At 52.1% G+C, this 26,305-nt stretch overlaps 1 protein-coding gene across 3 annotated transcripts; it reads left to right on the top strand.

Annotated features, from left to right (window-relative positions):
* Positions 1 to 3,930: 3,930 nt before the first annotated feature.
* Positions 3,931 to 23,815, top strand: PTGS1 (prostaglandin-endoperoxide synthase 1; the record flags this gene model as incomplete). 3 transcript variants are annotated; one of them, XM_081103840.1, is made up of 11 exons in its annotated part: positions 3,931 to 4,030; positions 4,122 to 4,193; positions 10,351 to 10,467; positions 10,868 to 11,008; positions 11,210 to 11,353; positions 13,452 to 13,633; positions 13,747 to 13,830; positions 15,745 to 15,991; positions 18,207 to 18,493; positions 21,225 to 21,372; positions 22,729 to 23,815. In XM_081103840.1, 11 exons carry the CDS (start codon positions 3,931 to 3,933, stop codon positions 23,082 to 23,084), a joined length of 1,878 nt encoding a protein of 625 aa, XP_080959966.1. In that variant the 3' UTR covers positions 23,085 to 23,815. The 3 variants fall into 3 exon arrangements, with proteins under 3 accessions (XP_080959966.1, XP_080959968.1, XP_080959967.1); XM_081103842.1 differs by lacking the exon at positions 11,210 to 11,353 and having other exon boundaries at positions 3,943 to 4,030; XM_081103841.1 differs by lacking the exon at positions 13,747 to 13,830 and having other exon boundaries at positions 3,943 to 4,030.
* Between the last annotated feature and the right edge of the window lie 2,490 nt (positions 23,816 to 26,305).

The raw sequence follows: 26,305 nt of genomic DNA, 5'->3' as shown, positions 1-26,305 counted from the left end.
TGGGAGCTTCTGATGGTTCTGAGCAGAGGTAGGAGGGAAACAGTTCCTTTTTCTTCAGCTGTGGTGGAGGAGGAGGGGGACATGGGGACTGACATGTTACAGCCCCAGCAACCTCCACAGCAACTGCTGTCCCTTACCAAGACAATGGCTCTTTCCCAGGCTCCTCTGGTTAATCTGTCACAGGCGGTTGGTCTCCTGGATCCCGGAGCTGATGACTGATGCTCTTCAGATTAGGCTGCCGGTGGGGGCAGGCTGGGGAGGAAGCCAGTGGCGTGAGCATGCGGCCATCCTGTGTTGATCAGATGGCGCCAGCTGCCTAGCGGTGAGGTCTGTAGGACAGGGGACCCTGCAGTGGAAACTCCCCAGATGAGCTCGGGGACTCTCCACTCACCAAACTCCTGCTTGTTTATCTGCCTTCTTGGCCAGCCTCCACCAGGATTTGGGTGTTTGTTTTTTTAAACATTCAGGGCTTGGGATCCAGAGCCAGGGATGGAGGGTGACATCAAACAGACCAGGACTCAGATCCCATCTCTCTCCTATTAGCCTGTGGCCTTTAGCAAGTCAGCTTTTCTGTTTGCAATAATGAGGGCAAGAAGGCCTACCTCATGGAGCTGTTATGAGTTACAGAGGACATGATGCACCCAAGCCTCTTCGCACAATGCCTACCACACAGCAAGGGTTCCAGCCACGGGTCTGACTCCTCCTCTTCTTCCTCCTCACCACAGGCAACGTCTACTCCCTAGACTCTAGGGAGATCTTTGAGCCTCAGTTTCCTTTTTTGCACAATGGAGATAAAGGTACCTTCCTCTTGGAGCTGCTGCGAGGATTTCAATGAGAGAGGGATGTAAAAATATTTTGTGACTCTCAGTTCTTAGCTTCTCAGCTGAACTATGTTGTTTATTTGGACCCCCACTCCTCACACCCAGCTGACCAATCGCCTTAAAGGTGCATTTCTGTCTCCTCCAAATGCTGGCTGGCTGTGCTGGGACTCAGGTGCTTGGTACCTAGTATTCAGAACGCAGGGATTAGTGGTGCCACCTTGGGCCAGTCCCTTAAACTCTCTGGACTTCGGGTTCTTTCTCTGTAAATTGGAGGTGAAAATATGCCTTAGGGCTGCTGAGTAATGTCATGTGATACTGCATGTAAAATACACAGCATTCTACCTGGCACATAGTAGGTGGTCACGAAATAGTAGCAATTACTATTCTTACCACCCATGCCCAACCCTAGGCTGGCACAGAGCAGGTGAAGAGGAGGAGGAAGAGAATGTTGCACAAAACTTTCCTGCTCAGGTAGGGAATGGAGGGAGAGCAGGTAAAAAACGAGCATTGAGCTCCTACTGGAGCCCGCGTGTGCTCCCATGGAACACCCTTTTCATCCTCACGCTAACTCGTGCAAGAATGGAATTAACTCCATTTTATAGAGGGGAAACTGAGACCCCAAAGGGGAAGTTGGTTGCCTAAGGTTGCACTGAGGCTGGTCAGGAATAGGAGGGCTGGGAGCTGAAGCTGCTGGGTTGATTCCAGGCAGTTTCTTGCCTGCTTGTGAAGCTGCCTCCAGAGGTGGGGCTGGGTGGGGCTGGTCCCTGAGTGATTCAGGTAAGAGTCAGCTCTGGATTTCCAAAGAGTGGGTAGGACCCAGGAGGGGGGGAGACCTCTCCAGGGGCACTAAATTCAGGCTCTCCCCAGAGCCTCTGGTAGGGTTGCCAGGAGGGCATGCGTTGCGGTGGAGCTGCAGGTGGGAGTTTGCGGAGAGAGAAACTTCACTCCATGTCACCAATAGGGTTTAGGGAAGAGGGAAGGAGGGGGGTGTCCTTGTTCTCTTTGCTGGGGGAGGGTCTCAAGGTCTAGAGTAGAACTGTGAGTGTTGGGGGTGCTGGTCAGTGGACCCAGCTGGGGAAGGCAGGGAAACTGAGGCAGGGCACTGCCACTGCTGGTGGTGGTCACAGCAGATGGATGGGCTGGCGGTCACCTTGCTGAGACTGGCCCTGGACCCTCACTCACTCAGAGAAGGTCTATATGTTTCCATGTATTCAATCTCTCATACAGACACCCATTCATTCCTTCACCCAACCAGCACCGGCCGCATGTCTTCTATGTGCCACAGCTTGTGCTTGGCGCTGGAGGTACAACAGTCACCGGGATGCCTGCAGCTTCATAAGGGCAAGAGGAGGACACGTGACCCAGTGTGCTACCTGCTTGGAGCAGGGACAGCCCAGAAAAAGGAGGGGCCCTGGCAGAGGAGGTTTCCCTGGAACACGGGAGCGGAGCGGAGTGGAAGTTCACCATCCTGAAGATTAGGAAAACTCCCCGGATGCTGAAGGACAGGTGACCCTGTGCTGTGCCCTTCCCCAGGGCTGGGACAAGGGCTAGCCCAGACCTCTCCTCTGGATCCAGCTGCCTGCCGGACCCTGCTGCTGAGATGGACCAAACACAGGTCCACATGGGAACACCACACACCCCAGCCTGCGCCCCCTCCCTGGGTCCTTCCCTGGGGTTGTCACCAGGACAGGCCAGAGACCCAGTGTCTGCCTAAAGACCTCTCCCCTGAAGCCTCAGGGCCCATCGGTCACCCAGCCCAGGTACTTCTCTGCCACCATTTCCCTCATCTTCCTCTCCCCCACTCCACCCTCTGGGTCTGTCCTGTCCCCGGAGGACCGCACTGGCCTCCTGCCTGCGCCTCTCTCTGGCCTCCCCTTCGCTGCCTCTGTCGGGAGATTTCCAGGGCTGGTCACAGAGCCTGGCCACAGTGAGGGCTTGATCCCTCCATGCTGGACCTGTTCTTAGACACTATCTGATTTGACCTTTCTTTTGTTCAAATGGGGAACCAGAGGCCTCTTGTTCCCACCCCACGCCAGGGTCAAATCGTGGAAGAGCTGAGGCCTGAGAACTGATATTCTCCTGGTTCGCGTCTAAGGCTCTTTCTCCCAGCGCCAGGACCACACACGTGTTTGTGGGTGACTTGGCGTGAAGGAGTCGGCAGGAGGTACAGGCATGGCAATTGCTGGGCCCGGGGCCTGAAGGAAGGAAGGAAGGACCTGGGAGTGAAAGAGGGGGCCTCATTCAAGCTCTTCTCTCCTTTCTTCATCACCAGAAAGTTCCCTCTTCTTTGGGTAGCTGGACTCCTGAATCTTCACCCCAAGAGGGAAGAGGGAACTAGCCAACCTGCTTGCCTCTTTCCCCAGGTATTTGCGCTGTTTCCTCTGCAAGAGGCCCCCACAGGAAACAGCGGTGCTGTTGGGCAATTGGGGGCCCAGAACACACAGGTGAGGGGGTTGGATAATCCATCCCTTACACCCCACCCCCTCCCCCGTGTGGGTCATTACCAGGGACTCTGGATCTGATGTTGGAGGGAAGGCTGCAGCCTGTCCCAGTACCCCAGGGCCCTCCCCATTTTACAGAGGAGAATGCTGAGGACCAGAGATTGAGAGTAAGTACCTGGTCCAGGGCAACACAGCCAGCAAACCCAGGTCTCCTGGACCCGGGGCCTCTGTTCTTCATTTCTGGTGGCAGAGGCGCAGGCAGAGACATGTGGCTTCAGAGGGCAGAGCCCAGACTTTCTTGTTGGATCCGTGTGAGGAGGCCAGGCTGGACTCCTCCTTTCCAGCCCCCTTTCTTCTCTGGGCAGCAGGTGTGCGGGCCAGACCCGCAGCTTCCAGCCTCAGATACTCAGCTCTGCCCCTAAGCCTTGGGTGACCTCCATCGCACATCAGCGCTGGGCCTCGGCTTCCTAGCTACCAAATGGACACAATTCTGGCACCACCGGGCTTTGACAAGCTCAAGCGCATCAGGTGAAAAATCGCCTCGGTGGCAATCATGGCATAATGAATAAGTTATTGATTTATTAATAATTTTGGCTGGGGCCGGGAGTAGAGGAAGTAAGTGGGTGGTGGCCGAGGTGACAGCCGGCTGGAGGGGTGGAGCCAAGGGAATGGGTAGGGAGGGGCGGGCCAGGCCGGCCAGAGCTCCCGCGGAATTAGGGGCACGCGAGGTTCCGGCAGCTTGTATCCCGCTCCGCTGCACCATGAACCGTGAGTCCCGCCTGGTGCCCCAGGAATCCCCTCTGCCTCCGGGCGGAGCCTTGAATGCCAGGCTCAGCCCTTCACCTCTCTCTCCCTGCAGGATGGAGTCTTTCGTCCTGGTTCCCACTGCTCCTGCTGCTGCTGCCCGCGGGCGCCGCGGAGCCCTCGCCGGGTAGGCAGTCCCCCACCCTCTGTGTCCCTGGCCTGGCCCCTCTTCCTCCTTTCCGCGCCAGCCGGTCGGCTTCCCCTTTCTGCTTTTGGCGCCAGGAGGAGGGTGTGGAGGGGGCTCAGTCTGTTGATGGATGGGGTGGGGCTCTGAACACCCCCGGGGAGTATGGCCTGGGCTGCGGGGAGGGCCGGGGAGGCGAGGGTGCTGCAGGGTTCGTTTGGGGGGAAGGGGCGGAATCTCGCTCCGGCTTTGGGAGGACTGGCTCCGCTCCAGCCCCCTCACCTGTGTGTTCTGGGTCCCCAGCTGCCCAACAACACCGCTGCTTCCTGTGGGGGACTCTCTCGGAGGAAGCAGCGCAACTGCCCGGGGAAAGAGGTGAGCGGGCTGGCTAGTTCCCTCTCTCCAGCCTCCAACTTTCTGGGGGATCCATCCGATGGCTAGCCCCCGTGAGGACCTGGCCACACCACTCCTTCTGGGCAGAGGGAGCTGGAAAGACATGGACAGAGCTGGGTTCCTCCGTGGAGGCTCAGATCCTCTCCCATGAGGTCCCCACGGGGCAGAGGAGGAAACCGAGGCTCTGATAGGTGCCACAACCCCCCCAAGCTCACAGTGCTCCTGGGCTCAGGGTTTGACTGCTAGGCTCTTTGCAAGGGTTTCCCACAGATCTTTACCCTTTCATCAACCCAAAGAGGATGGGGAAAGTCAGATCCCATAAAACCCTCCACCCCTGGCCACCACCCTGCAGCGCACGGGTCCAGGCGTAGGAATTCAGCTCCTCCCTCAGCGCCCCTCCCCCACTTACTGCTTCTGTGCACGTGCCTGTGCACGTGTGTGTTCACACATGTGCAAGGCCCGGGCATCATTTCCTCCCCTCCCCCACGATGAGATCTGCCCTCTCCGGGTCTCCATTTCCCATTTATAAAATGGGGGGAACAGAGGATGGGAGCGGGGCCTGAGATCTCTGCCCTGATGCTGCATGGGCGCGGTGTTCAGAGGAGAGAGGAAAGGTATTTATGGACTGGGGATCAGACCAGGTTTCCTGGAGGAGAGGGTTTGAGGGGGTGGCATCTGGGGAAGCCAGGGAGAGGATGGAGGGGGCTCCAGGCAAGAGTGAAGGACTAGTTTGTGGGAAGAACAGGAGGAAGAGGCATGTGGCCAGCCCTTCATAGTTTGCAAAGCCCGGCGGTGGGTGCTCACAGTGGCCCTGGAGATGTGACAGTCCCCGTCTACAGAAGGGGCTCATTTGTCTGAGTCTCCGGAAGCAGAGCTGGGTGACCAGGCCGCCCAGTGCCCAATCTTTCGGCTCCTGGATCAGCCGCGGGCTCCATCTGAGGCCCCCTCTGCCCTATGCAGAACCCCTGGGGTAACCAGGCTGGTCTGCCTGGCTTCCCACGCCTGTTCATTGAGGCCCAGTGAGCCATGGTCGACATCGTTTCGTTGTGTTTTTTTTTTTTTCCCTTATCTTTATATCATTATATGTTTAAACAGAATGTTTTTTTTTTTTTCATTCCACAAATATTCCCGAAGGTTTGCTTTCTGCTGGTCTGTGGCTGGAGCCTGAGACACAGAGCTGGGAGAAGCTCACCGTCTGTTGGGGGAGACAGAAATGCCAACAGACTGCATCCAAGGGGCTCAGGGAAGGGAGCAGTCACCTCTCAAGTGTGAGGAACTGAGGGAGGCTTCTTGGAGGCTGAAATGGGTGACCTAGACCTTGAGGAGGGGGCGAGTGAGGGGAAATACCGTGAGACTCTACTGTGAAGCTCTGTGAGGGTCTCTCTGGTGGCCGTGCAGGAGCTAAGCCACAGGTCTGAACCGTGGGAAGCAGATGGGAGCATAGGGAGCAGTGGAAGGCCTGGCTGCCAGAGGCCTTTGAGCACCAGGCCTTGGGCACGAGCATAATTGGGGGAGTGGGTTGGATGGATGAGTTGGAGGGTGAGACTGGAGGTGGGGAACCATTAAGGAGGCTGCTGCAAGGGTCAAGGAGAGAATGGGTGACGAGCTGGGTGCAGGGGCAGAGGTTTGGGCTGTACTTCCATGTCTGTGAATGAATTGAGGTCCTAGGTGCCTGGGCATCTGGCATGGGAATCCAAAGCCTGTGTTTTCCCCCAGAGGAGCAGCAAAAGGCCCATAAGATGAGGGCTGCAGATGGACCTGGGGGCAGGTATCAGGGAGAATGCTGCTTCTGCCTCTTGTGTGGTAGCAGGTGGAGTCCAGCACAGAGGGGCAGGCAGTGCCAGGGGATCCTTAATGCCCAAGTTCATTGTCTCCAGCTCCTGGACTTGGCTTAGTGCTCTCTCCTTGGTTAGGGAGAGGGCACGGCCTCGGTGTCAGGCAGAGGGCCCTGAGGTCTAACCCTGACATATGGCGTGGGAACCCAGCCTATCCCAAGGCCTCCCTGCTGCTCACACAGGCGCCTGCTATCTGCAGCACCAGCCGGGTCTGTGGGCGGGGATGGGGCTTCCTCTCCAGCTGTCCTCCTCCAGCTGTGGGAGCAGCTGTCGAGCCTAATGTGGTGGTGCCTGCCTCTGGCTGCCACCTTGTAGGGGCTGGAGCCCAGGTCTGGCTAGTAGGTCCTTTTTTCCCCTCGGTGGCTGCCAAGCCCCTGGAGTTTCTCTAAATATTATTCTTAGGGGATTTCATTCCAGCCTCTCGCTGCCTGGCGCCTTGCATCCTGGAGGACTTCGTGTTCCCCGCTGTGTCTAGAGCCCTGATTCCTAGGCAAGGGGACACTTCCATGCCTGAATCCTCAGATGGTTCTGAGCCCAGGCTCTCCTGGACAGTCCTTGTCCGTGGGAACGTGTGCCGTATGGGCCTGCTGACCAAGCCCACCTCTGGGAAGGCTTGAAGACTCAGGGAGGGCAAGTTGCAAGGTTGTCTGCTGATGGGACCGGGCCAGAGAGAGGAGGAATCACATCAATGGAGAGGGAGAGACTTCTCCACCCAAACCAGAAAAGAAGGGGGGATGTAAAGGGAGGTCTCTTCAGAGCTGGTCAGTTCCATCCCCTTCGTGGGATACACAGAAAAGTGAGATCCAGAGGATGGAAAGGACTTGACCAAGGACGTAGAGCCAGCAAAGAACATCTACTGTCTGGCACATCTTTCCCCAGCACCTACTTGGTGCCTGGCCCTGTGCGGGGTGTGGGAACTCAAGACTCGGTGCCTGCATCTCCCCAGTTCTCTTTCTTGGTGGTTTGTTACACAAGGTGTCCTCCACTGAGCCCGGAACTGGGCTGGCGTGAAAGCATGTGGGCTTTAAGTTAGACTGAAGGAACGCCTTCTTTAGCTCTGGTTGCGGCAGGGGATGGTGAGCTCTCAGGAGTTCTGGTTTCATTCATTTAGGATTTTCAGGTCCACCTCAAAGGAAGGGTGACAAACCCACCTCCCCTGGGATCATTCTGATCAAAGTGACTCTCCCTCCCGAACCCTTCCCCAAATCCAGGCCTGGAAACCTGGAGGACAAGGAAGGGGGGAGGGAAAGGGGCTCTGTCACCTTGAAGCAGTGGGGCTCGGGCAAGCTCCATTCCTCATCTGTGCCATAGAAAGGCCTCACAGACCCCTCCCAGGGAGTGCTGAGCAGAGAAACTTGAATGGTGACTACGCAAGGCTCTGCCCACCCTGAGCCCCAACAGCAGCTGCTGTCCTGGCTGGGGAGAACTTTTCCTACCCTGGGGCAGCTGGTGTTTGTGGAAAGATTGCGGAGGAGGAGGGAGGGAAAGTTGGACAGCCAGCCTTAAGGGGAGGAGTGTGGGTTCTGCACGAGGCCTCTCCTGGCAGGAGAGGCATTTCTGCTCCTGCCGGGGCAGGACTCCAGGGCTATGCAGGAAGTTTTCAAGCTAGATTCCGAGCCAGCGGCCCAGGGCTGGGAAGATGAGAGGTTTCTTTGGGCGAACTTGAGGTGGCCTGTTTCTTAGCTTCATTTTATTAATTCCTCAAACGCTTGTTGCGCTCTGGCCACCACATCTGGATCCCTTGTGTGGCTGGATCTCTCCAGGACCAGGGTTGAGCGCCAGCTGTGTGCCTGGAGGAGAAAGTCGGGGCAGAGTGTGGGCTTATGGTGGAGAAGAGCAGGCTGACTTGGAGCCTGGAGCCCGGCTGAGGGACAGTGGGAGGAGTTCCGTGTGGATATTCAGGGGAGGCTGACTGCTGGGGGCAAGGTGTGGGCTCAGTCGGGAGGGTCAGGTAGACTTGGAGGGAATTTTCAGGGAGGAGCAGCAGTCTGGCAAAGGAAGAAGAGCTTTCGGCTTTGGGACTAAGGGACAGGACCCCATAGAATGGGCTGTAAGGACCTCTTGAGATCCTTTTGAGATCCCTGCTGTGGGAGGGATGGGGAGACTGGGCTGCAGGGTGGTGTGAGGGCCTTGTGTGTCCAGGTTGGGAGGTGGGCAGTGGGGTTCCGGGGCAGGGGAATTAGGCAGGCGAGCAGTGCCCTGAGCGGGAGGGATCAATGAGGAGAGTTCCAGATCCCTGAGCCTCCTTGGCATTTCTGGGCCTGTGGTTGTGGGAGGGGGAGGCTGGATCCTGCCAGGTCCTTGCCCTGGGTCCTGGCTGCTGCCAGTCCGCCTGTGTCAGCCTGATAAGGCCTTTTGTCCAGCCTTCTTTCCTTTCCATTGGCCCCTCCTTCCTACACCCCTGCAGGGGTCACAAAGATGCCATTATGGGGTGGTGGGGAGTTGCCAGGGTTTAAGCAAAATTATTTGCATGATTTTTATGATTTGCTTCTTGCTTGCGTGTGTGTGTGTGTGTGTGTGTGTGTGTGTGTGTGTGTGATGGAAGGGGTTGGTGGTGGTGCTGGGGCCCCTCTCAGAGGTGGGGGAGGAAGACCCTGCTGCCCGGGCCTCAGGCTGTGAAGTGAGAAGGGGTCACAGCTTGCCCGGGGTCATGCCCTCTGATCACAGCACCCTGAGATGACTTCCCAGCCTTCTCTTGCCTCTTGACTCCCTACAATCAGTTTCATAAAGAAGAGAAGTTCCCCATAACATTGGCTCTGGGCCCAGATGAGGAAGTACTGCATGTTTGCCTAGGGGAGCCTGGTGTTTCCTGCGGGAGGCTGGGGAAGGAGCCCCTGCCAGGAGCAGGACCCTGGGTCTGTAGGAGGGCCCTCTCTACCTCTCTCTGAGCCTCGGTTTCCCTTGCTCTGCAGTGAATGAGCACTGAGCGAGCTCTAAGGAGCTCTGACTTCGCTCTTGTAGAATCACGGAGCCAGTGAAGATTGGGCCAGGGGGCTGTGCTCGGCGAGGCCCGTGTTAGACTCAAGGAGGGACTTCCTGATGGGGGTTTCTCCAGGAGTCAGGGGGCTGATGCCAGAGTGCTGCTCACTCTTGCAGTAGATTTTTCCAGCCACTTGTCTCCTGTTCCCTTGGTCCCTGACCTACCTCAAGATCTTAGAGGGCAGACCCACCTCCTCTCTCTGCTCCCCGCCCCCGTCAGGAATGGGAGCTGAGACAGCTGAAGTCCTCTCAAACCCATACTCTCTTCAGGGTTCTGGGAAACCTCTTTCCTTGGACTTGATCGCTGAGTCTGTGAGGTGGGCTGGAAGTGAAGGGATGGCAGTTGGCCTGGTATGACTTGCTAGGTGACCCTCCTGGGTTTCCCTCTATCTGGGCCTCAGTTTCCCCATCTGCAAGTGGACATCAGGATACCTGCTCTTCCTTCCCTTCTGCAAAAATAGGGGGCTGGTGGGCGATCTCATCTTCCTAGTGTCCCGGTGCCCAGAGGTTGGGAACTGGTTTGAGAGAGACCCCCATCCTTGTCCCTTTCCCCAGTGCTGCAAACCCTGCCCTTAGGGCTGGGCCCTGACTTGGCAGGAAGTGAATGTTCTAGAGGCATGTGGCTTCAGGGTCTTATCAGCTGTTTCCTAGCCTTTGATGCTACAGCCTGGGGCCTGGACTCTTCCTCTGCACCGCCCCCCCCCCCCATTGGTGGCAGCAGGGAGGGAAGGGGGGACTTCCCCTGGGGACCCTGATGAGGCCACACTGGAGATCAGAGCAGGGCCTAGAGGCAGCAGGGCTGGGGTTTTGCTCATAGCTGTGGGACAGAGAAGGTCCTTAGGGGAACATTGAAGTCTAGTGAGTTAGGACAGAACTGCCATCTGAGTCCATGCCTTTGGCCCCAATGAGAGGTCACCCAAGGGTGGTCTCTGATCTCTGTTTCTCACCCACAGTGAACCCCTGTTGCTACTACCCATGCCAGCACCAAGGCATCTGTGTCCGCTTTGGCCTTGACCGCTACCAGTGTGACTGCACCCGCACGGGCTATTCTGGCCCCAACTGCACCATCCGTGAGCTGGGCCTGCAGCCCCAACTCCTTCTATCTTGGGCCCTTCCTGCTTCCCTAGGCTCATCCTCTGAAACTCCACTTCCTGCCCTCACCTCTGGCCATGGCCTGTCTCTTTCCTTGCCTGGCTCTGATCCCCGACTCTCCCTGACCTCAGTCTTTACTCCCTGGTCTGGGCTCTGTGGCCAGTCCTCACTGCCCAGCCCCACCCTCACTCCCTGGCCCTGTCCCGTCCTCACACCAGGTTCTGGCTTGGTCATGTGTCATCACTCCCATCCTTACCTCCACCCCAGATGTTCTGCCCTGTCCCATCCTGGCCCTGGTTCCCAGTTCCCATCTCCCACCCTGGCTACTTCTGGTCCTGCCTGGAGGGCAGGACTGAATGGCTCCCACTGCCCTTGCAGCTGATCTGTGGACCTGGCTCCGGAATTCATTGCGGCCCAGCCCCTCTTTCACCCACTTCCTGCTGACACATGGGCGCTGGTTCTGGGAGTTTATCAATGCCACCTTCATCCGTGACATGCTCATGCGCCTGGTACTCACAGGTGGGTGGGGACAAGGTCCCCCTAATCTGGAGGAGCAAGAAATCCTGCCAGTTCTTGGAACTCTTGGCATCTGATAAGGGCAGCGGGTGGGGAGACTCTGAGATGCCAGATAAAACAAGTCCAACCCAAGAAAAAGCTGGGAAGGGGGTGTATGCCTGGGGGTGGGAACTCCCTTGTCACCATCATCTTTGCCCTTTACAGCGCGTTCCAACCTTATTCCCAGCCCCCCCACCTACAACGTAGCACATGACTACATCAGCTGGGAGGCCTTCTCCAACTTGACCTATTACACTCGTGTTCTGCCCTCCGTGCCCCAAGACTGCCCCACACCCATGGGGACCAAAGGTAATGGAGGTGGGGCCAGGGGGCTGGGGAATCACAGGAGATGCTCAGTTCTCCTCTCGAGGAAAAAGCGATGTCACAGAGAGGTGGACCAAGGCGAGACACATGAATAGTCAGAACCAGGGCCCAGGACAGGAAAGGGTGGTAGAGGGTCTTGCCTGAGGTCACCAGAGAGTCAGTGGCAAAGTCAGACCAGTGTTTCGTGTTCCCAGGTTGCCCCTTTGCCTGAACCTTGTCTACTGAACGGGTGGGATCCTGCTGGGGTGGGAGTGACTTAACAGTCACAGTGTGGGAGGGAGGAAATCGTGTGCTCTTTGGTTGGTTCTTCACTAATGTAAACAGCTTTACATCAGTGATGGCGAACCTCTGACACGCGAACTCGTTCTTTTGGTTGATTTTTCTTTGTTAAATGGCATTTAACTATATAAAATAAATATCAAAAATATAAGTCTTTGTTTTACTATGGTTGCAAATATCAAAAAATGTCTCTATGTGACACGGCACCAGAGTTAAGTTAGGGTTTTTCAAAATGCTGACACGCTGAGCTCAAAAGGTTCGCCATCACTGCTTCACATGCTGCATTAGTGCAGTGTACATAGGTCAGACTGTCTTTCTTTAGTTGCCCAAACCCCACTCGGTCTCACTGGCAGGGGTCTTTCTTGACTGTCCAAACACCTGAGAGTTTACCCAGTTCAGAGCCATCACTCCAGCTTCAAGGACAGAGAGGACCAGAGGCATCAGTCTGCCACTGCCATCACTCCAGTTCCCACCACATGGTGTCGCTGTGGAGCCCCGATCCCGGGTTGTGTGCAGGCCCAGGGCTGTGTGCTTCCCTGGTTCAAACAGGCAAACATACAGGTGTCCTTACTTGGGCCTCAAGGGCGCTATGCTGATGGTTTACACTCAGGTGTAGCTACTCTTCCCAAAGCACAACCATTCTGCCAGAGTAGCTGGGTCTCGCAGAGCTTCTGGACCCTGCCAAGACTTTGCTGGGACCTGTCCAAGTTCCCTTTCGGGGAGTTCCCTTCGGGGTGCTAGATACCCTTTCCTGGAAACTAGTCAGCCATTTCCATTCAAAGAGCTAGTCTACTAGTCTTTAACTGTCAACCCTGGGCCTCACATGAGGTGACATGAAAGGATGCCTTTACCAAAACACAAAAATTTAGTTACTCTTTTTTGCAAATGCATTGGGTGCTGACTTATCTGACATTGGCATAATTATGGAAGGTCCCTTAACACTTATTCTCACCATGACAGACACCTGCTTCAAGGCGACTGTTGTCTTTACCCCAGACATAGAAAGACTGGCATCGTTTAAAATAGGTTGGCAAACTCCAGTCTGCAGGCCAAACCCGGCCCAATCTCCGTTTTGTAAATAAAGCTTTACTGGAACACAGTCACACTCATTAAGTATAGTGTATGGCTGGTCTCCTGCTACAATAGTGAAGCTGAGTAGATGGGACAGAGACCATATGTTGGCAAAGCCTCACGTATTGGCTATCTTGACTTTTACAGAAAAAGTTCGCTGACCCTTGATTTAAAAGATCTCACCTCACCAGTTCTCTGTCATGCTTACATTACTTCACGCACTTCTCCAACCCGCTGCATAAAAAAAAGTTTCATTTGTCCTATTTTAGAGATGAGGAAGTTGAAGCTCAGGGGGATGATATGACTTATCTGCGTTCACACGGTTTGTGAATGTCATAGCCAGGCTACCCTGTTCCAGGGCTGGGGAGTCCAAGTTCTTTAGTTTCTTTGTGTTTTTTCTTTCTTCTTTCTCTTTGGTTAACTTTTTCAAAGTTACCAACACACACAAAAGTTGAGAGGAAAGGAAAATGATCTATGTATCCATCTTCCAGTTTTAAGACTTGTGCACCATTTGCCAATCTTATTAAATTCCAGATATCCTGCCACTTCACCCAGATATACTTCTAGGGCCTTTTGTTAGAGAAAGTGCAAGGGGCCATCTGGTGGGAGGGAGGTGGCCCTTAGAGGCTGCTCTGGGCTTCCTGCATGGACCAACTTGGTCTGGTGAGCCCCGAGGCCCTAGGGGAGGTGCAGGGAGGCTGCAGCGACTGCTCTTTTCCACCTCCCCAACCAGGAAAGCAGCAGCTGCCAGATCCCCAACTCCTGAGCCGTCGCTTCCTGCTCAGGAAGAAGTTCATACCTGACCCCCAAGGTGCCAACCTCATGTTTGCCTTCTTCGCCCAACACTTCACCCACCAGTTCTTCAAAACTTCTGGCAAGATGGGTGCTGGCTTCACCAAGGCCTTGGGCCATGGGGTAAGTACCTGGGAGGGGCTTAGGGCTTTTCTGGGCCTAATTTGGCATGTGCTGTTGTCACTGGTGGGGCAGAACCACCTGAGGATCTGATTGGGCCCCCTCTCTGTCCTCAGGTAGACCTTGGCCACATTTATGGGGACAATCTGGACCGTCAGTATCAGTTGCGGCTCTTTAAGGATGGGAAACTCAAGTACCAGGTAGCGATGGACATGGGGATGGAACTTTGGGAAGGGCTGTTAGGGACTCGGGTGGTGTTCTGAGAGGGCCAGCTTCAGGAGCTGGAGGTGTGTGAGAGGAGGAGAGACAATAGACCCTGGAGAAGGTGCCAGGCCTGAGATGCAGACAAGGAACAGAAATGGCCCCTCGTGTTTCCTGGGAGATAGATTTTAGGGCTCGATAGGAGATGGGCATTTTCAGTTTACCTTTATTCATTTACTTTTCCCACCATATTAATTGGGCTCTATGAAATGCCTGGCACAGGTTAGGGAGCAGTGACCATGATAATTTGGGGCCCGACCCTCCGGGAACTCACAGCCAATCAGAGGCCACAGACATAACACTAGGATGCTTGTTCCACAAAGTCATTTTGTCTGAAAAGTTTTAGCACTTTCCAATAGAAATATGATGTGAACCACAGATGCAATTAAAACTTTCCTAGGGGCCACAGTAAAAGAGATAAAAAGAAACATGAAATTGATCTTAATAATATATTTCATTTAACCCATATATATCCAGAATATTATCATTTCTACATGTAATCAATACCAAAATTATTAACAAAATATCTCAGTCTTTTTTAATGCTAGATCTTAGAAATCTGATCTATATTTTATACTTATAGCACATCTTAATTTGGCTGCCAAATTTTCATTGGGGATATCTGATCTGTATTTAGATTTCATAAAACTTAGAGTTGAAATTTACAGTAGATTCATTTGCCCCAGTTTTTTTTTTTTTAATATAGTTTATTGATTTTTTACAGAGAGGAAGGGAGAGAGATAGAGAGTTAGAAACATCGATGAGAGAGAAACATCCATCAGCTGCCTCCTGCACATCTCCCACTGGGGATGTGCCCGCAACCCAGGTACATGCCCTTGACCGGAACTGAACCCGGGACCCTTCAGTCCGCAGGCCAACGCTCTATCCACTGAGCCAAACCGGTTTCGGCTGCCCCAGTTGTTTTATGTGCACTTAAAGATTTTCCAATAGCTGAAGTATCCGCTTCAAAATTTAAATAGAAATTAAGTAAAATAAACAATTCACATTCACATCTTCATTCACACCAGCCACGTTTCTAGTCCTCCACAGCTACGCATGAACGTCTAAACAAATGAAAACCCAAAATAAATGTCCAGGGCTGAATCTTTAGGGCTAAAAACAGCCCCTGGCACATAGTAGGTCCTTGGTGTATATTTATTGAACGAATAAAGAAACTGCCATATAACCGCTTACACTTGTGATAACTGCCACCAGGGAGAAGCCACGAGAGTGGTCACAGGATGGGGAAGTCTTTCCTGGGAATTACACATAAACCAAGAGTTGCATGATGTTTGAGGAGGAGTTCGGGAGGTTAAGAAGGGAAAGGGCCTTCCTGGGTAGCATGTGCCAAGGAATGGGGGGTTGTGGGGGGGAGGGAAGCAGCCTGAGCGACTTGAAGGGAGTGAAATAAGGAAGGAACTCCTGGGCATCTAAATGATGGGGGTGGGGATGGGGATGGGGATGGAGACATCTGTGGGGCTGTGTTAAGGATTTCTGATGTTTTTCCCAAGAACAGAGAGAGAACTTGGAAAGGGTTTAAGCCAGGGTGTGATACAAGGGATGTTCTCAGGCTACAATGCTGAGAACAGACTGCTTGGGGGCAGGAGGAAGAGTAAGGAGCCACGTTGAGAGGAGCCAGGGTGGGTTGGAAGCTGCTGGTGGTAATGGAGATAGGGAGAAAGGGACCCATTTTAAGAGAGATTTAGGCAGTGGAATCAACAAGCCTTGGTTAGGGAGGGTGGGAAGGTATCCTGTGTGATACGCAGCTGTAAGCAGGAGCGGGAGGGAGTCAGATGTGGTAGGTGCAGGTGCCCTGCCCCGTCCCCAGGTTGCCAGGTGGCCCCATCCTGCAGATGCTGGGCGGAGAGATGTACCCGCCATTGGTGGAAGAGGCGCCTGTGTTGATGCACTACCCAAAGGGCGTTCCGCCTAAGAACCGGATGGCTGTGGGCCAGGAGGTGTTTGGACTGCTTCCCGGGCTCATGCTTTATGCCACGCTCTGGCTGCGCGAACACAACCGCGTGTGTGACCTGCTGAAGGCTGAGCACCCCACCTGGGGAGATGAACAGCTCTTCCAGACGGCCCGCCTCATCCTCATAGGTGAGGACTCCGAACTAGCCCTGTCCTGAAAGGTCATGCCCTCCATTCTGAGAAGCAGGGGGTGGCGGGCTTACTATCTATGAGACTCAGAGCAGGCCCATTCCCCTTTGTGAGCCTCAGTTTCCAAATGTGGACACTGGGGATAATGATGATTGTAAGGACTTGTTGAGATGAGGAATGAGAAAGCACTCAACACATAGTAGGCCTTCAGAAAATGGCTGTGATGGTTGATATTAGCTGGGTGACTCGCAGCCAATTTCATTACCCATCCCAAGCCTTGGTTTCCCAGTGTACTGCACAGATTGACATCCCTGGCATGTGCAGGGCAAACCCCAACTCTCTGGCCTTCAGAAATCCTCTTGTTTCCTGCCCTGCATGTGTCTGCCTTCTTGGAGTTTGGTAGCTTCTAGATGACTCAGGGACAGGATATTTTTGTGTCTCCTAAGGGGACGAGTCTGCAGCCTAAAATGTCAGATGGCTTCCTGCCTGGGAGCTTGGCCTCTGACACCCCATCCAGATCTTATTTACTCTGAGTCACCAGTAAGCCCCTTCCCTCACCTCTGGGCACCCCTGGGGAGGGCTGGTCCCAATTATAGTGCCTGATTCACTGGAGCCTGGAAGAGCCAGGCAACAGGAATAGATACAGACTAAAGAAGAAGAAGGGCTGGTTCTGAAGTTCCAGCATTGCAGAGACCTTGACCAGAGAGGGCAAGTCTGTGGCTGGGAGGCTGCCCAGCATCTCACTGGTGATAGAGCTGTGACCAAAGGTGATAAAGCTATATATTCAGTGCTTCATTTAACCCTCCCCAAATGCCTTATGCACCAGATATGCTTACTCTTCCTGTGAAAATTAAGATTCAGAGAGGGCAAGTGAATTCTCCAAGACCACTCAGCAGAAGACTTGAACCAGGTCTGGCTGCCACCAAGGTTTATGCTATTTCCACCACTTCACAGGGGCAGCTCGTTCCTGAGTGGGGAGGGGACGCAAGCCTTAGTCTGATCTTTCGTGAATGTGCGAGTTTGGGGAGGGCATTCTCCCCTCACACCTACACTTGGTGCTGCTGCTCCTCACCTGCGTGTATTGACACTCCCTGTGATGCCAGGCCCTGTGCCAAGCAGTTTAGATGCTTTCATTCTCTACTCCTCCCAACAACCCTATGACCATTATTGTACTGATATTATTATAATACACATTTCACAGGTAAGGAAAGTCAAGTTCAGAGAGATCAGGTAACAGGGCCCAAGCACAAGTGGCTAGAAATGGGGAGGCCAGGATTTGGACCCAGGTCAGCTGATTGCAAAACCAGAGGGTCCAATCAATTTGCTAAAAGCCCGTTTGTCTAGTGGCTGATTGGGCAAAATACCTGTTTCTTTTCATAGCTAGGTGACCAGTTTTCATTTTGGTATGGGATGTCCAATTTGTTTCTTCCCTTGCTCTTTGCTTTCTGGCTGGTTTCTAAGGGAGCAGAGGAAAATCTCTGCATCAGAATTCTGATGTGTAAGAACATGTAAGAAATATATTTGGGACTAGATTCACCTTCTGTCCTCAGTGTCACCCTTACTGCTACAGCTGCTTTTAGGGGTGTTTCTTCCAATCCCCCTCCCCACTCCCCTTACACACTCTGAGAGCCCTCACTAAGTTGGCCTCCACTTTCCCATCTTTTGTGGCCTCTCCAACTTCTTTTTTTTCTCTTTTAAATATATTTTTATTGATTTCAGAGAGAAAGGGAGAGGGAGAGAGAGTTAGAAACATCAATGATGAGAAAGAATCACTGGTCGGCTGCCTCCTGCAGGCCCCCTACTGGGGATCGAGCCCTCAACCTGGGCATGTGCCCTGACTGGGAATTGAACCCAGGACTGCTTGGTCCATGGGACAATGCTCAATCCACTGAGCCACCACAGCCAGGCTTCAACTTCTTTAAATGGGCTGGGGCGGGGAGGGAGGGAGATGGTCACCCAGGAGTCACAGAACCAGTTCTCAGACACTTTCTTTGCATGTCCTGGTTAGCTGGGCCATAACTTCCCCTAGGAAGGTAGGAGCTGCCCGAGACAGGCAGTTCCATTTTCACACCCCCTACCCCAAAGACAAGTGTATGTAGCCAAATAAAGCAAAACAACAACAACAGCAATAAAGAAGCACTAAGCAACCCTGTTTATGAACTGGCCTGCTTTCCAAGCGGGGCTATATCGTGTGCTCTGCTGACCCTGCTCCCAGGGGAGACCATCAAGATCGTCATCGAGGAGTACGTGCAGCAGCTGAGCGGCTACTTCCTGCAGCTCAAGTTCGACCCGGAGCTGCTGTTCAGCGTCCAATTCCAGTACCAGAACCGCATCGCTTTGGAGTTCAACCATCTCTACCACTGGCACCCGCTCATGCCCGACTCCTTCACGGTGGGCTCCCAGGACTACAGCTATGAGCAGTTCCTGTTCAACACCTCCATACTGGTGGACCATGGGGTGGAGGCCCTGGTGGACGCCTTCTCTCGCCAGAGAGCTGGCCGGGTAAGCCTTGGAGGAGCCGTGGTGAGGGTGGGTGGGCTCTGGGGTCCAGCAGACCTGGGTCCAAATCCCAGTTTTCTTTTCTGCAGAATGGGGACAGTGCCACTCCTGCAGAGTGGCGGTGAGCATGCCTTCATTCATTCTCTTGTCCTTTTATCCATTTGGTGATGCCAGGCATTGCTCCAGCTGCTGGGGACATGGTGGTGACCAAGATCAGTGTGGTTCTTGGATCCTTGTCCTTTTGGTGCTTATACCTTAGAAAGGAACAGTAGTCGTATGACGGTTGACATCATTTGAGCACTATTGCATGTTAGACCCTGTACCAAATGCTTCTCTGGTGTGAATTTTTAAAAAAGAGCATGTTAGAAACCACAGTCCACAAAACTCCACAAAGCCCACAGTGCATTGGGACCTTGGAGAGGGGCTCCTAAGCCAGGCTTGGGGACTGTGGACAAGGAAGTGTTGTTTGAGCAGAGATCACTGCACAGGGATTGCCCAGGGAATGGCAGGGATGATTGCATTCCAGATGGAGGGGACAGCATGGCAAAGGCCCTGAAGTCAGAAGGCATGGCAATTTGAGGACCAGGAGGACATTTGGGGTATGGTCATATATGTGAAGGTGCCTGCACCTACCAGGTCTTTATTACATCATAGGCCTCTGTTATGGGTTGAATGTCCTCCCTACTAATTCACATGGTGAAAGTCCTCCCCCCTCCCCACTCCAATATCTCTGTCCTAACCCCCAGTGACTGTATTTGGAGATAGGGTCTTTAAAGGGGAAGTTAAGATTAAATGGGGGTCATTGGGTGGGCCTTGGTCTGATCGGTGTTCTGATAAGAAGAGATTAGGATATAGACATGCACAGAGAGAAGACATAGAGAGATGATGGCCATCTATGAGCCTCAGAATGAAATCAACCCTGCTGACACCTTGATGTTGGACTTGTAGCCTCCAGAATTGTGAGGAAATAAGTTTCTGTTGTTTAGGTTGTCCAGTTGGTGGTACTTTGTTATGGCTTCCCTAACAAATGAATACAGCCTTTTGCCCTGGAATTCCTAACCAACTCCCTCCTCATTCTCCTTGTGTCCACACTTGGAAACTCCCAGGTCCTTTATCTTAGCTCCCCTCATCCTGTTTGTCTCTAATCCTTGTCCCTAAGATGTATCATGAAGTTGTGGCACCGTATGGATTTAAGTTTCCTCCTGGCAGTTTGACTGAAATTAGCATATGCTGCCATCAGCGGGCAGCTGCTGGCTGCGTTATGGCCTCTCTTCAGAGACAATAGCTTTTGTGTGTGGCTGCATGGTTTCTGAAGAAATTTTAAGGCATGACCATGATAATGCATGTGAAAGCCCTGTTGTTTTCTGGCACAAGGCAGAAGGGCAATGGAAGTGTGTTGACTCCCAGGATATTAAAGAGAATATGAGAGCCCTAGCCTATTTGGCTCAGTGGATAGAGCATCGGCCTGCGGACTGAAGGGTCCCAAGTTCGATTCTGGCCAAGGGCACATACCTGGATTGCAGGCTCGCAATCCCCAGTAGGGGGCATGCAGGAGGCAGCCGATCAATGATTCTCTCTCATCACTGATGTTTCTATCTCTCTCTCCCTCTTCCTTCCTCTCTGAAATCAATGAAGAAATATATTTAAAAAAATAAAAAATATAAAGAGAGTGTGAGAAGTGATAAAACAGGTCTTCCCTTGATAATCACCACAAATGGCTACCATCTTGGGGTCAGCATGTGACCAACACTGTGGTAACTGCTTTGCATACGTTATCTGGCTTATTTCACAACCATATCAGGTGCATGCTCTTACCTTCCCCATTTTTGCATAGGAGGGAACTGAGACTTGGGGACTTGCCCAAGGTCCCTGTGTTAGTTTCCTGTAGCTGCAAAAGGACCACAAACGAGGTGGCTTTAAACAGCAGAAATTTATTCTTTACTAGTTCAGGAGGCTAAAAGTCCAAAATCAAGGTGTCAGCCGAGCCATGTTCTCTCTGAAGGTTCCAAGGGAGAACCTGTTCCATGCCTTTCTCCCCGTTCCTGGCAGTTCCCAGCAATTCTTGGTGTTCTTTGGTTTGTAGAAGCATCGCTTCAACATGGTGTTCTACCTGTGCCTCTGGTTTTTCTTTTGATCAGGACATCAGATGTCGGATTAGGGCCCACCCCACTAGAGTATGACCTCTAATTACATCTATTTCCATGTAAGGTCATATTCATCAGTTCTGGGGGTTAGGACTTCAACATATCTTTTTGGCGGTGCACAATTCAACCACAACAGCCCCACAGTTTGTAAATGGTTAAGCTGAGATCACCACCAGCCTCTGCTAGCTTTGCTCCAACTTGTATGATTTCACCCAAATACGTGTTTCCTCATTCCCATCCTATTATACTTGTTCTACCTGAACAGAACCTTCCTTAATAGGATGTTGGGGTTTCCCACCTAAATTGAGATGGTTGGGGAATGGTGAGGCTGGTGAGTTACTACAGTGGTCCTTCTGGCTCATTCCACAGTTAGAGATGGGGAGGATGGGTAGCTTATCCCTATTGTAGACTCCCAGGGGGTCCTTGAGAAAGCATGGCAGTGGCAGACCTAGCATCAGGTTCCTGGCATGGTGAGGGCTAGGTTGAGCCATACTTTCTGTCCCAGCTCAGGAAACACTCCTGACCTGCAGTTCTTTTCCAGGGCAATGTGGCCAGGCTCTCAGACCACGGCTGTGTTTGTCTCTTGGCAGATTGGTGGCGGTAGGAACATAGACCACCACATCCTGCACGTGGCCATGGACGTCATCAAGGAATCTCGAGAGCAGCGGCTGCAGCCTTTCAATGAGTACCGCAAGAGGTTTGGCATGAAGCCCTACACCTCTTTCCAGGAGTTCACAGGTGAGAAGCTGCTTCCTGGATACGGTCCACGCCCTCAATCAACTTGCACTGAAGTGTAGGAGATATTGAGGAAGCAGAATGGGCCAATACATGTGGCCAGGACTGTGACTGGGATTACAGGGGTGTGGGATGGTAAATACCCATCTAGGGGAGAGAAGGTAGCTTTTGAGCTGGGTTTGAAGGATAAATAGGGATATTCTGGGTAAAGAATAGAGGGAACAGCATTCGAGGTAAAGGAACAGAGAGTACAAAAGCACAGAGGTCATAAAAAACAAATCTACTATGGAGAATAGTCATAGTTGTGGCTGGACAAGGAGCTTATGTGGGAGTGGGGTAGAGGTAGTGATAGGAGGTTAGGGCCAAATTGTATAGAATCTTGGATTTTGTGCTAAAGATTTTGGGTTTTATTCTGTCTAGTTGATCTTAAATACCCATTTATAGACCAGCTACCTAAGAATCACTTATAAAACTGATTAAAAATACTGAACTCTGGATATCTATTCCAGAGATTCTGATTCAGTAGGCCTGGATGGTCCCCAAGACTGTGTGTGTGTGTGTGTGTGTGTGCGTGCGTGCATGTGTGTGTGCATGCGTGCGTGTGTGTGTGTGTGTGTGTGTGTGTTATTGCTATTGCTGATCCCCAGCTGCTGGGAAGCCAGGTTTGGAAACCTTTGTCACAGACAATGGGAAGCCACTGAAGGGTTTTGACAAGAGTGTAACATGAGCTACCCATAGCTGTGTACTAGTGCCTTATGGGAGGGTGGATTTGAGGAAACAGGTAGGAAAGTTCAATGTCTGTCTCCTGTGACAGTCCAGAGAGGCAGAAATAGCTCTATCACTCAATCTCTGTGTGAGGTTGGACTAGTTACATTATGTCTCTGAACTCCAGCAGAATGCAGGCTCTTAGATCAGGATAAGGCCTTCAAACCTGCCTGTGAAGGAAACAAGGTGGGTAGCTTCTCCCTATTGTAATGATCAGGAAATTAGGGCACAGAGAAGTGAGATGTGTTGCTCAGGGTCACGTGCTGTTTGGTGGTAGACTCTTGACTCCGTAAGTAGCAAATTCCTTTCCTAGATGCAGTCCTGGAGAAGGGTCAGTCACCATTTGTCATTCTAGAATACTGAATTCCTGGTTAACCATCCAGAATGTTAAAAGTGATTCTCATTGGCATGCCTGACACCTGGGTTCCTGTTCAACAACCTAGAATGCCAGAGTTTAGGGCATGTGCTCAATTGCTCAAGCTGTTTTTCTGAAGTCCCTTATTTCCCCCAGAGAAAGGTGGACCTAGGTTTCCTCCCCAGATTAATCTCAGTGGATAGAACAGTGATTCTGACTCCAGCTTCTTCCCCTTGCAGGAGAGAAGGAGATGGCAGCTGAATTGGAGGAGCTATATGGAGACATTGATGCCTTGGAGTTCTACCCGGGACTGCTTCTTGAGAAGTGCCATCCAAACTCCATCTTTGGGGAGAGTATGATAGAAATTGGGGCTCCCTTTTCCCTCAAGGGCCTCTTAGGGAATGCCATCTGTTCTCCCGAGTACTGGAAGTCAAGTACATTTGGTGGTGAGATGGGCTTCAACATTGTTAAGACGGCCACACTGAAGAAGCTGGTTTGCCTCAACACCAAGACGTGTCCCTATGTTTCCTTCCATGTACCTGATCCTCTCCAGGATGATGAGCCTGGTGTGGAGCGGCCATCCACAGAGCTCTGAGGGCAGCAGAATTCTGGAGGAGAGGGCTTTTTGCTTGCCTTTCCAGAGTGCTGGGGCCAAGGTGGACCGTCTTAAACATTGGGTTTCTAGTTTGGCATCGAGAATATCGGGGTTGAAATGTAGAATTTTGTGTCTTTCACCCGTTATGTTGAATGTTGTGGTCTTGTTTGTCATTCTAGAATACTGAATTCCTGGTTAAGCATCCAGAATGTTAGAAGTGGTTCTCATCGGCATGCCAGAAAACTGGGTTCCTGGTTGCCAGATTTATGGTTGATTTGGAATATAGGCATTCTAAAATTCAGAGTTCCTGATGAAATAATGCAGAAAGTTAGAGGGTTCTTACTTTGCATTCTAGACTTCTGATTGGCGATTCAAAATGTTCCTGGCTGCTGATCCAAAATACTGGTTGGTATGTCAGACCAGTCTTGGTCTCAATGTCTAGATTCTAGACTCTAGAATGTTAATTTTCCTGTTCAGGGAGATATCTACAGAGCAGGAGAATCTAATGTTAACAAGAATGCATTGCCTGAATCTGTGCCTGTACGGAGGGGGCAAAGAGATGGGTGTTCTTTTGGGGGCCCCAACGTAGACTCTGGTCTGAGGATATAGAAAGAACAGGTAGGCTTTTTCCAGGCCACTGGTCAGAAGCTACCAGAGCTCAGTCTCCATCCAGGTCTTGACTCATGGCAGCTGTTCCTCATGAAATGAATAAAATTCTTTTTCCAATTGCCTGTTATGCATCTCTTCTGATCCCACCCCCAAAAGCAGAGGCAACACTGAAATGACCTTTCTCCTAGCCACTAGCCAGATGTGCTCGAGGTTGCAGCATGGGACTTTCCCCGGGGATCCCTGGGGCACATCACTGCCTAGATCTCCCACCAATGATTCTTCATTTACCCCATGAGTTAGGCATCACTCCTCCAGGCTGTTCTCCTAAAACACTCAACTCCCCAGCTCCCACCGCCTGATGAAAAGCCTCCTCCCTTACAGAGCGTACAACAGAGATGAAGGGCAGCTGGGGGGAGAGTGCTCACAGTTGTACACACTTAATCCTCATAAAGGAGATGGTATAAAAATCCCCCTTTCAAAACGGAGGAAACTGGGACTCAGGGTGGTCACGTGACATGCCCCCACAGGGGCCAGAGCCAGGTTGGGACAGCCATGCAGCTTCTTCTTGCTTCCTGGTTTGACTCAGTTCCAGGCGTAATCTCATCTGTCTGGCTCAGGGTTAAATGCAGAAGGGGGGTTGCAGCCTCCCAATTTCTTGCGTGCTATTTGTTCGATCACAGATATTTATGTTCTTAACTGCTTACTCCATGCCAGTTGCTGTCACAGCCTACTGAGTGATGAAGACAGACAAGGCTTCTGCCGGCACGGAGCTCACATTCCAGTGGGAGCTGGGCAGACGATAAATAAGTGCGATTTCCCTTCTAACTCACTCGGCTCTGCCCTCCACTGCTTGACCCCTGAGCACATATACCCTTTCCACAGCCACATAGATCCCCTTAGCCAGCAAAGAGAGGAGAGGTCAGAAGCATAAATAAAAGGCTGAGAAAGGTCCTTCATGCTGTGTACTCTGGGCTTTAGGGATCCTGGAGGAGAACAATAGCCCAGAAACAACGGGAGGAATAGGGTCCAAGCTGAGGGTCCCTGGGGCTGGGCCTCCTGTCTTAGGGTCCAGAAAGCCTTTGTTTCTCTTTTGTTGGCTGGAGCTGCCTCCATTCCCCCTGACCCTGTTGAATGCAGAGAATACAGTCCTTTCCTGCTCCCACAGTTGCTCTGATCTGGAAGGGTCCCTCACGTGCTGGAAAGTGGGCATGAAGTGCTTGTGTCTCATCTTACTTGCCCATATCTATTTCCCCTCTTCTGCTAATACCTTTACTTTGCCTGAGAACCCACCCCTCTTGTTAATTTCAGTCTTGGTGACTCCATCAGTGGCCCTCTCCTGGCCAAAGGGTGGGCCTATGAATCAGTGCTGGCCAATCAAACACCCTCTCCTGCTACACTGGCCTTCAGTGGAGGGAGTTGCATGGAGGTTGAGATGACAGACTCTGACTGATCCCCTGTCAGAAAAGCCTGTCCATTAATTCCTGCTCCCAAGATCACCAGGGAAGCCTGGATTCCTGACCTCAAGACTTCAGCTTTTCCTTCCATCCTCCAAGCTGCTCTTTGAATCCCTTTTGCACTGAGATGTGTCAGAGTTGGAGTCTGTTGCTTGCAACCAAACCTTAATGGCTGCTGACTTGGACAGCCAAACCTTGGGTGTAGGTGACAGAGAACTACGATGGCTCTGGGAGGAATTTTCATCAGCAGAGACACAATCAGACCAGTGTTTTAGAAAGCTGGACGACACAGCAGAGCAGGAAGAACTGGAAGCCAGCAGAACAGTGAGGAGGCTGTGGCCAAGGTCCAGCTGAGAGATGGTAGCAGTGGGGGCCAGGCAAAGGGCTGTGGGATGGGATGGATTTCAGCAACAGTCTCCTCTTAAATGCAGCTGCCTAGATTGAATGGACTGCGTTTTGTATGGACAACTGTGTATGAATTTTTTGCAAGTGGAAACTTAGGTCAAATGCACCAGGAAGGCTTCTTCAGCGTGAAAGATCTTCATGCTCGTAATATCAATGCCCATTCCTGGAATTTAGATTTGGTGGTGTGATGATTAGCATTGCTTCATCTTGGCTGGGCTACAGTTATTTAATCAAAACCTAATCTAGTTGTGGCTATGAATGTATTTTTCAGACATGCATGGTTAACATCTATAATCAGTTGACTTTAGGAAAAGGAGATTATCATTTATAACTCGAGTCAGCCTTATCTGATAAGCTGAAAAACCCTGAAGAACAAAAACTGAAGGCTTCAGAGAAGAAATTCTGCTTCAAGACTACAGCACCAACTCTACCCGAGTGTTCAGCCTGCTGACCTGCCCTATGGATTTCAGAGATGCCAACGCTGACGATTAAGTGAGCCAATCCTAAAAGTAAAGTCACATATGCATATGCACACACACACACACACACACACACACACACACACACACACACGTACTCTGTTGGTTTTGTTTCTCTGGAGAAGGTTGGCTGACACAGTATGTCATGACTCCTTTAGGGCTGTAAGCACAAACAACAGAACATCCCTCTGCCCATTGAAGCAGGAAGGAATTTATTATAGGATGTTGCATAGCTCCTGGACACACTGGCAGGACCAGAGGATTATGCGCAGAG

The sequence above is a fragment of the Myotis nattereri genome (genome assembly GCF_964212035.1).
Source record: "Myotis nattereri genome assembly, chromosome: 12".
NCBI classification, from domain to species: domain Eukaryota; kingdom Metazoa; phylum Chordata; class Mammalia; order Chiroptera; family Vespertilionidae; genus Myotis; species Myotis nattereri.
The sequence above is the reverse complement of the archived record's forward strand: the minus strand, read 5'-3'. Positions and strand labels throughout refer to the sequence as shown.